At 43.5% G+C, this 11,154-nt stretch overlaps 1 protein-coding gene across 1 annotated transcript; it reads right to left on the reverse strand.

Annotated features, from left to right (window-relative positions):
• Positions 1–8,632: 8,632 nt before the first annotated feature.
• LOC136827216 (uncharacterized) lies at positions 8,633–9,485 on the reverse strand. Its single transcript, XM_067084985.1, has 2 exons — positions 9,263–9,485; positions 8,633–9,042 (listed from the first exon to the last, which is right to left on the reverse strand). The coding sequence occupies exons 1-2, from the start codon at positions 9,483–9,485 to the stop codon at positions 8,633–8,635; spliced, it is 633 nt and encodes a 210-aa protein (XP_066941086.1).
• Between the last annotated feature and the right edge of the window lie 1,669 nt (positions 9,486–11,154).

Below are 11,154 nucleotides of genomic sequence, written 5' to 3' on the forward strand. Positions count from 1 at the left end.
AAAAAATTGATATTGTGAATATCTTTTACATATACATTTAGCCCAGTCTTCCTTATAACTGTTTGAATTTCGTATTCTGTTTCGCACCTTACTAGAATACAATTGTCTGAATATTTACTATATGTATATATATATATATATATATATATATATATATATATATATATATATATATATATATATATATATATATATATATGTATATATAATATATATATATATATATGTATGTATATATATATATATATATATATATATATATATATATATATATATATATATATATATATATATATATATATATATATGAATGAAATTTTATCACATCACCGTGATTCATATACAAGCATTAAGCTACAAACGTCCTTTAATATCCAATTCGCTCTACCTCGGAAATAATATATTTTCAGATATGTTACCGAAGGGGAATTTTTTAGTTGATAATAAGTTCGGCGTCCATTAGGCTCATTAGCGAAGGACAAGAACTCAGGACCTGATGGCCTTAACCCACAAAGCTAACAAGTGAGGTATAAGTTATTACCGACCCTCACCTACAAATCACCGTCGAACTACGGTGTTGTATTTACAGAATCAGTACCAACCCACTTCTGCCATGCAACCTTGTAGTGCGTTTGTCGCACATGTATAATATAGATAAATTTTATCACATCACCGTGATTCATATACAAGCATTAAGCTACAAAAGCGTCCTTTAATATCAATTCGCTCTACCGGAAATATTATATTTCCATATATGTGTTACCGAAGGAATTTTTAGTTGATAATACGTTGCATTAAGTCCTGTGGAGCTCGAACCAGCGAGAGACAAAGAACTCAGGACTACAGTGGCCTTAACCCACAAAGCCAACGGGTGAGGTATAAGTTATTACCGACCCTCACCTACAAATCACCGTCGAACTCGGGTATTTGTATTTTAGAATCGTACTGCCAACCCACCTCTGCCATGCTAACCTTGTAGTGCGTTTGTCCGCAGTAGCCATATTATGAATGAAATTTTATCACATCACCGTGATTCATATACAAGCATTAAGCTACAAACGTCCTTTAATATCCAATTCGCTCTACCTCGGAAATTATACCATATGTATTTACAGAAGGAATTTTTAGTTGATAATCGTTAAAATGCCGTCTGTGAGCTCGAACCAGCGAAGAACAAGATCTCAGGACTACATTGATGCCTTAACCCACAAAGCCAACGCACTACAAGGTTAGCATGGCAGAGGTGGGTTGATACTACGATTCTAAATACAAATGCCAGTTCGACGGTGATTTGTAGGTGAAGTCGATGACAACATACTCACTTGGTATTTGGCTTTGTGGGTTAAAGGGGCGTCACTGTAGTCCTGAGTTCTTTGTCGCTTCGCGGAGGATCGAAAAGCCCGCAGTTTATTGAACAATATCAACTAAAAAAATTCCCCTTCATTATTTATATAAGAAAATATATTATTTCCGGTGAGCGAATTGGATGTTAAAGGACGTTGTAAAGCAATGTTTAATATATGAATCGCGGTGATGTGATAAATTTCATTCATAATGTGGCTACGTGTGACAAACGCTCTAAAGGTTTGCATGGCGGAGGTGGGTTGATACTGATTCTTATTACAAATGCCGAGTTCGGCGGTGATTTGTAGGTGGTCGGTAATAACCATGCCTCTTCTTGTTGGCTTTGTGGGTTAAGGCGTCACTGTAGTCCTGAGTTCTTGTCCTTCGCTGATTCGAGCCCAAGGGACGACGAACTTATTATCAACTAAAAAAATTCCCCTTCGGTAACATATATGAAAATATATTATTTCTGAGGTAGAGCGAATTGGATATTAAAGGACGTTTATAGCTTAATGCTTGTATATGAATCACGGTGATGTGATAAAAATTCATTCATAATATGGCTACGTGCAACAAACGCACTAGGGATTAGCATGGCAGAGGCTGAGTTGATACTGATTCTAAATACAAATACCCGAGTTCGATGGTGATTTGTAGGTGACGGTCGGTAATAACTTAAACCTCATAATTTGGCTTTGTGGTTAAGGTGTCACTGTAGTCTGAGTTCTTGTCCTTTGCTGGTTCAGGCCACGGGACGACGAACTTATTATCAACTAAAAAAAAATTCCCCTTCGGTAATATATATGAAAATATATTATTTCCGAGGTAGAGCGAATTGGATATTAAAGGACGTTTGCAGCTTAATGCTTGTATATGAATCACGGTGATGTGATAAGATACTGGAGCAACCAATCTCTCCCTTCTGGGGCATTACCTTTGTTTCTTCCTGGTTTTGGTATTCACACAACCTTGTGTCAATGTGGTCCAAGTTAGCGACAATGTGGGAATTAGTACTTCTGTCTAGCATAAAGTGCGAGGTTCCAAGTACCCGGCTCTGGGGTTGTTGAGCAGAGCGTTACCCAGTCTGACTGCCTCCTGGACTGATCTGTCTTGAACTGCCTTGATGGCGTGTTCTATGTGTTTATGGTCTGGATTGGAGCTGAAGGCATTGGCAAGCCACAGATGCGACTTTTACTTGGAAATTAGATGGGCTTGGCCAGCAAGGTTCAAAACTCAGTGGGTGGTAAATGGAATTTAGGATTAGGGCAGGGGACAGCTCTCTAACTCTGCACGTGTTTTCCCTTGAGACTCATAAGGATCCCTCCCTGAAAAGATGAGACACTTACTGGTCAATAACTCCCCTATCACTCGTAGGTCTATAAGGATCCCTCTCTCCCCTACCTTCCTGGTATATTTTGCCATAGGGCTTAATAGTTAGCGATTCAGTGGCAATATTCATATACTTTATGCATATAAATATGTATATATATATATATATATATATATATATATATATATATATATATATATATATATATATATATAATATATGTAATGTATATATATATATATATATATATATATATATATATATATATATATATATATATATATATATATATATATATATATATCTTTATAATGCTGTATGTATATATATATATATATATATATATATATATATATATATATATATATATATATATATATATATATATATATATATATATATATATATATGCTTTTGAGTGTTGGGTAGAAAAGGAGACAGATGCTTTTCTTGAAATAATGTATTTAATAAATCCTCAATCATTTCTTCATTTACATCTTCTGGTAAGATCCACGTCAAAGTAGCGTCGTTCACTGTAACACAACAGTGGCATCAATAATCAATCTAATTTAATTCGAACAATCAGAAAAACAATAGGCTATATTATATCACAAGATCATAAATAATTAATTGGTAAACATTTTCTACTCATTGTACTATCCCCACTCAGTTCTTAACACTTTTTAATAGTAGCTCGCACCAACCTCTCAGTCTCGCTAGCATGTACACTGTCCCAGTGTCCCTTCAAAAATGGGAGAGCGGCGCCGCTCTGGCCCTGAATCCGAGGCAGAGGAGCCAAACAGTTCACATTATATCCATTTAAACTACAAAGATCAGCTCAATAATTCAAAAAACAGTTTAATAAATTTCAATGGAACCTAAACCTATTTCTTCATCATTCATGAAATGTCATGCAAATTACAGCCAGAAAAATATATCAATACAGTACAAAAAGTACTAACTAAAAACTCAGTCATTTCATATTAGCAGCCTCACTGGCTGAGAAACAACAAAAGGGGGCATATGTAAGCAAATTCAGCATCACTCGAATCACGGCAAACAAAGTGCAATAGAACAAAACACTCAATTCACGAGAAAGTGCACAAATTTTAATGAATTTTGATATACAGCACCTCATATTTTAGTGCAATATCAACCAAGAATCATGCTTTTAAGGAAATGAAATGAAGCGAAGAAGGTGGTACGTGGTCGTGCATGTAAGTCGTTTTCTTTCATGTGCAGGTCCACCAAAGAACACCGTTATCACTGTATTGTTATACTCAATTCATTCTTTTAATATCAGTTGGCTCTAGGTGTTTTACACGCCCTATTTTAGTCTCACCGCTAAATGCGCTTCAATAAAACGCACATCACTATCGGGCAAGCGCATGGCGATGCACTCATCACTATTACACAATCACTATTCCTCATTTTCCAAGAGGAGACATAAACTGCACTGGTCTCAGGTAGACTCCGTTTTGAGCCTTGACCTCTGCACGCCTCACGTGGCCGTCAGAGCCCAGGATGACGCGCAGGACTCTACCCAGAGGCCAAGTGCCTCGAGGTAACCTTTCATCCAGGCACAGGACGATATCGTTGACCTGAACCTCACGTCGCGTCGTGGTCCACTTTTGGCGGTCCTGAAGGAGTGGCAGGTACTCTCGCGTCCAGCGCTTCCAGAACTGGTCTGAGAGGAGCTGCGCTTGTCGCCACCGACGCTTTGTGTACATGTCCTTCGGGTCGGTCTTCGTGAAGGGTTCAGGTGATCCCTTCAGCGTCAACAACATGTTGGGCGTCAAAGCAGCTGGTGAGTCGGGGTCGTCAGTGACCTTGGTCAGCGGACGACTGTTGATCAGCGCTTCTGCTTCACAGAAGAGGCGTGGACAGCCGTCATCTGTCGTGACTTGTCCGATGCGAAGCGGCATTCAAGGCACATCGGATGGACCGGATCAGCCTCTCCACGCTCCTCGAAGTGTGAAGCGTGGGGAGGTTGAAATCGGTCGATACCCTTAGTCACGACATCAGTGATCTTGTCGGTGTCAAGCTTTCGTGTTAGAGCTTCACGAAGTTCTTTTCAGCTGGCCCAATGTTGAGGCCATTGTCGGACCAGAGTCGCTTCACCGGGCCTCTTCTGGCCACGAACCGACGAACGGCGTTTATGAAGGAGTCTTGGTCCATGGTGTCGAGGAGCTCTATGTGGACCGCTCGTGATGTCAGACAGGTGAAAATGGCTCCCCAGCGCTTCACCTTCGACCTTCCCTGCTTCGTCAGGAAGGGACCGAAGCAGTCAGCTCCGGTGTAGGAGAAGGGCGGGTCACCTGGAGTGATCCGATCATCTGGCAGATCGGACATGATCTGCGTCACAGGCCTGCAGCTCAGCTTCTTGCAGGTAGCGCGGTGCGGATAGCAGATCTCACGACCCGCGTTTCCGCGGATGATCCGGAACTTTCTTTCTCCTTAGCGCCATGGGTGTGTTTGTCCACAATGGCCGCATGTACTTCGTGGGTCCAAGCGCTACCAGCAACCCGACTACTGGAGACTTGGTCGAAGAACAATCGGATGCTTCTTCTCCAGATGAGATCGTGGATGATGTCAAGCGTCCTCCGACCGAATCAAGCGTCTCTCCCAGAAAAGGATGAAGACAGGCCAACTTGCTGGGCAATCACCCTCCTGTCGCATTCAGAGACTTGACTCTTTCTCAAAACTGGCGGCAGACGGCTTCCATATAGCTCAAGCGTACCCGTGGAAGTCTCTCACAATGACTTAGTCTTGGTCTCCTCGAGGTCTAGTCTTCAGCGGCAGGGCGAGTGTAACCCGATGACACGAAGAAACTTCATCCATGACGAGGAAGCGCGAGACGATCATGTCGATGGCGAGCGTTTGTTCCGTTGTCGTGATCTCCATCACAGGTAGTCTCTTCACTTCTGGGTCGTCTTTCGGTCGCATGTCTGACGTCAGCGGGGAGAGTCGGCCAGTGCTGTTCATCTTTCTTCAAGAAGTCAGGGCCTGAGGACCAGAGGCTTGATTTGACTAGCTGCTCCATCTTAGCGCCTCTGGACGCCAGGTCCGCCGGATTTCGTTCTGTCTCGACGTATCGCCAGCAAGATACGTCTGTCAGCTCTCGTATGAGATTCACTCGGTTGCTGACGAATGTCTGGTACCTGGCACTCTCGTTGAAGAGGTACTTCAGTACCGTCGTGCTGTCTGTCCAGAAAAATGAGTCTTCGACGTCAATGTCTAGTTCAGTCTTCATCTTAGAGTCTTGTTGAGCCGCCACGGAAGCCGCCGTCAACTCAGCTCGGGGTATGCTCAATCTCTTCAACGGCGCTACTCGAGCTCCCATGAGCAGTGTGCGAGTGAACTTCTCCATCCACGTCGAAACCACTCGCCAGGTAGCAGGGCGACTCAAGTAGCCTGTCTGACTTCGCATCACAGAAGTGGTGCAGCTGGAGCCGGCAGCTCCTTCTCCGATTGCTGGTGGAATCAAGCTTCTTCTCGGCTTGAACTCGAGTAAGGTGAATACTGCAACCAAGCTTCCCATTGCAACACTTCGGTGTCCTCATTTCTTTCATCCCATGAACTGCGTCGGCGCTGTCTCTTGAAGGATTTGCTTCCCCAAAGAGTGTGAAGGGTGACACCAGCCCCAGAGGTCGTGGGGACACCACGACAGATAGCACACCTCGCGTGTATGGTTTTGTCGGACGTCTCCGAGACAATGAAGTGTCATCATTCATGTCCCAGTGATGCCTAGCAGCGCTCCGTGGGCCTTTCGTCCTTGCAGAGGTCTAGAACAGCAGAATCATCTCTTTCCCCTTCAGGTACAGTTGCCAGGACCGCGCTTGTTGTTGGCGTCCACTGGATTCGAAGGAAGCCTCCGTCTCGACAGGCGTTGATGAGGTCGTTGATCAGTGTGACACATCTTGCCGTCATGGAACGACTTTAGAGAGGAGTTGTCAACGTGAAGTTCCTCCAGCAAAATGAATAGTTGTCTTGTCGTCATATAGATGTCCATAGTCTTCGGCTGTCTTTCTTAGGCAAAAATTCAAAACGCTTGGGGAGGAACGGGCTCCGAATACGTGCGAAGTCATCCTGTACTCTTCGATCCGTCGGGAGGTGTCCCCTTCAGGCCACCAAAGGTATCGTAGCACGTCTCGGTCGTCAATGGGTACTTTAACTTGGTGGAACATCTCTTGGATGTCCGCCGTCACTGCAAACTGCCCATTCCTGAATCGCAGTAGGACTCCCACGAGATTATTTGTGAGGTCGGGCCCCTGTAATAGGTGGTCATTTAATGAATGGCCGCCAAACCTTGCCTTGAGGTCAAAGACGACCCTCACCTTTGGTTTCGTTGGGTGCTTCACCGCATGTTGAGGCATGTACCATACCCTGCCATCACGTCGTTGTCGAGCCTCGTCTGGAACCCTTTCAGCATAGCCTTTCATGATGTATACCAGCGCTTGCTCGGTGGAAATGCGGTAACGAATCTGCCTCCAGCTTGCGCTAGCGTTTGGCCGGCGTTTCTGTGCCATGTCATGATTGTCGGGAAGATGAGCGTGCGTCTCGTCGAGGAAGGCTGCTAGCGTGGTGTCCATCTTCTTGTTTGACAGAGTCTGTCATCAGCTCGACGAAGCGTTTGTCTTCGAGCGAGTCTTCCGTCTTTGAGAGAGCCTCCTTCTCCCAAAAATCTCTGCAGAAGTTCTTCTGAAGAAGTTCTGTCACGTCATCTTGAGGTTGGATACTGTAGACTGGGAGAACGTCGTTCTTGCCTCCGTTGGCCGAAAGTAACCCAACCTAGCTAACTAAGATAAGCCAATGGCTCGTTGATCTTACCATGGCGTTGATCCAATATGATCCTGTTCAGGGTCGTGTTCAGTCCGATGATCACTTCGACTTCTTGCTCCGCTTCCGGCAGAGTGTGGAGCTCGACTTCTCGGAGGTGAGGCCACTGACCTAACCACTCGGTCGGCATAAGGTGATCCGTCGAGACGTTTATCCTGTCGATTCTGAGGCTTAAACATGTGATCGCGCTTTCTGATCCGTCGATATTGCCAATGTCAAGTGAGACGACCTCTCTGCACGTGAAGGTTCCTGCCTCCGTGATCATCTTCTGATTACAGGATCTGCCTTGTAAACCGAGCTTCTCAACCAGCCCTTTCGTGACCAGCGTCGGAGCTGAGCCACTGTCGATGAAGGCATAGGTTGCATGCGTGCCGTTGATCAGCGCTGGCACGATCTTCAGCATGGTCCGACCGTCCGGGCAGCTGGTGGCGTGTACGTGGGCAGGGGCAGGTTCTGCTTCGGGGTTAGGCATGGTGGCACTCTCGGTCTCGCTGGCACCCGTCTGGTTGCCACCCCCGCTAGCGTTCTTCTTTTCACGTGTTGGTGCACTGGCTCTTTGAGTTGAAGCAGGCTCCTTGTGCAGGGCGTGTGATGGTCGACACCACACTTACCTGCAGTTGGGGCCTCCTTGCAATCGCCGTAGGTGATTCATAGTCTGAAGGCGCGAAGCACATCAGCTTGCTGGTGGCGAGTCCCATCGGTCATTCACGCTCAATCTGAAACACATAGCACTTCTCTATGTCATGTCTGATCTTGTTACAGTGAGCAACGCTTTCCACCCGAAGGTTGGGTGGAGTGCACCCGAGAGGTCTTGTTCGTCACAGGTTTATTCCTCCTTCGTTTGTTAGTCTTAGGTCGGCCAGTCGAAATACTGCATCTGCTTTGTTATGCGAGCCTGTTTTCTCCAGGTAATTGATGAGAGCAGGAAGTTTGTACTTGTGCTCGTCACCCTTGGTGATCCACCTAATCTTTACTGGATGAGGAAGCTTGTCGATTATCTTCCGAATGGTCTCATGGAGCTCTAGGCGGATGTAGTCAGATCCAAGGGCTGCCTTAACCTTACTCAGGTAAGACGCGTAGTCTTCTAGGCCTTGACTGTCTGTAGGAGAGCAATCTCTTTCAAGCAAACAGCCTCTTTAGATAGGCCTCAGTCAGGTCATCATCGTCTTCATATTTATGGCAAAGAAAGCCTCCTTCCTCATATCCTTCTGACGGAGGCATGTGGAGACACATTTCTATCAGATTCTTGGGTGGTCCTCTCAAAGAGTTATGGAGGTGGGTAAGTCTTCTAGCAGGATCATCAGAGTTACTCTCCACCACCCATAAGAAGGCATTGCGGAACATCGAGAACTTGGTCATGTCTCCATCAAATACTTCTAGGTTAATAGGTGGTAGGAGAGCACGTCGGCTAAGCTCTTGTTGACTAGCCAATGTTGAGTCTAAAGCCTTGAGGATAGAATCGTACGTGGAGACGTCGGGCGATGGGCGCTTCGGCACGAATAAAGTTGAGTTGGGGTTGAGCGGAGCGTCTATCGGCATGGAATAAGAACTGAGTTTCTGTCTCAGGTGCGGGCTGATGGGCAGGAATGGACGTTTTGGGACGAACACTCATGAATTCATACCCAGGAAATTGATTAATTGTGCCATCTGCAATGCATGAATTGACCTCATTCCTCCATTCAACAATCTTCTGTCTAGGTGGTGATGCGGAAGCGCTTGATCTTCTAGAACCACCCGACGCTCTAGAACCTCCAGCTTCAGATCTCGTTTCGTACTCAATACTTAGTTCTTCTAATTTAGTCTTTGCAGCTAAAGCTTTTTCTTCGGTTCTTTTTCTATTTCTTATTTCTTCAAGTCTAATTTCTTCCAATCTTTTCTTAGCATCAATTTCTTCTTGTTCATATCTAGCTTCAATTTCAGTCCTCTCTAATTCGGCCTGAGCTTCTAGCATCTGACTCACCAGCTCAGTCATGTTGCTCTTCACAGAATGTTTCGAAGACACAGAATGTCGTGAAGATAGCATTGTAAGGATATTATCAGTCAAAAAATGTCTTCATTTACCTCAAGAGCTGGTCCTCTCCTTGGTGGGTTAATATCACAAGCCTGGCGTCAGCTGTCCCTTCACAAGTCCTCGTAGATGGAATTACAATTGAACTGTAAGTGCTTTTGAGTGTTAGGTGAAAGGAACAGATGCTTTTCTTGAAATGATGTATTTAATAAATCCTCAATCATTCTTCATTTACATCTTCGCATATTAGATCATGTCAAGCGCGTCGTTCACTGTAACACAACAGTAGCTATCAATAATCAATCTAATTTAATTCAATTTTAATCAGAAAAACAACCATTATATTATATGCAGATCATAAATAATTAATTGGTAAACATTTCTACTCACATTGTACTATCCCCACTCAGTTCTTAACACTTTTAATGAATGACTCGCACCAACCTCTCGGTCACCAGCTGGCATGTACACTGTCCCAGAGTGTCCCTTCAAAAGTATGGGAGGCAGTGCCGCTCTATTTCCTGAGATCCGAAGGCAGAGAGGAGCAAACAGTTGCATTTATATCATTTAAACTACAAGAGCAGCTCCAATAATTCAAAAAACAGTTTAATAAATTTCAATGGAACCTAAACCTATTTTTCTTCATCATTCATGAAATCGCCAAATTGCAACCAGAAATAATATCAATACAGTACAAAAAATTACTAACTAAAAACTCAGTCATTTCCATCATAACGTACCATTGGCTGAGAAACAACAAAGGGCATGGCGGCAAATTCGGCATCACTCAGATACGGCAAACAAGTGCAATAGAACAAAAACACTCAATTCACGAGAAAGTGCACAAATTTTAATGAATTTTGATATCAAAACCTCATATTTTGATGCAATATCAACCAAGAATCATGCTTTTAAAAATGAAAATGAGAGGCGAAGAAGGTACGTGGTCGTGCATGTAAGTCGTTTTCTTTCCTTTTGAGTCCACAAAGAGCACCGTTATCACTGCGTATACTCAATTAATTCTTTTAATATCAGTTGGCTCTAGGCGTTTTACATACATATATATATAAAAATAAATTATTATATATATATATATATATATATATATATATATATATATATATATATGCTATATATATGTATTATTTGTGTGTGTGTGTGTATTATTATTGTTATGTGTGTATGTACGAATGTGTATATCCTTAGTGCGCTCTATATTGGCTATATGTCCTTTGGTACTTGACCTGGTTTTTTGTAAGAGCGATGAAGGTTTCCACTTGTCGACTTCCCCAACGTGACAGAGAGTCACCACTGAACTTTTCCTTGCAGTACAAAGTGGTTAAACCTCTAATTTCCAAACTTTTGTGACACGTTTCAAAGTTTCTTAATTAGTTGGGTATTTATTTACTCCCTAGCGAATGCCGCCCGGACTTATGCTCTCCACAAAGTAGTTTACGACTAAAAAGAGAGTCCTTGCTAATTCCGGAATGTTTGCGTTCAACATTCAGTGCAGATGTTATTGTGAATTTCTTCATGCTTATATTATTAGCATTTATATATATAGTTGTCTTCAAGATAATTGCCGAGGGAAACTATAAGTTCCACCGCCAACCCCAAATACATTACATTCCGT

This window comes from Macrobrachium rosenbergii, chromosome 41, assembly GCF_040412425.1.
Source record: "Macrobrachium rosenbergii isolate ZJJX-2024 chromosome 41, ASM4041242v1, whole genome shotgun sequence".
NCBI classification, from domain to species: Eukaryota; Metazoa; Arthropoda; class Malacostraca; order Decapoda; family Palaemonidae; genus Macrobrachium; species Macrobrachium rosenbergii.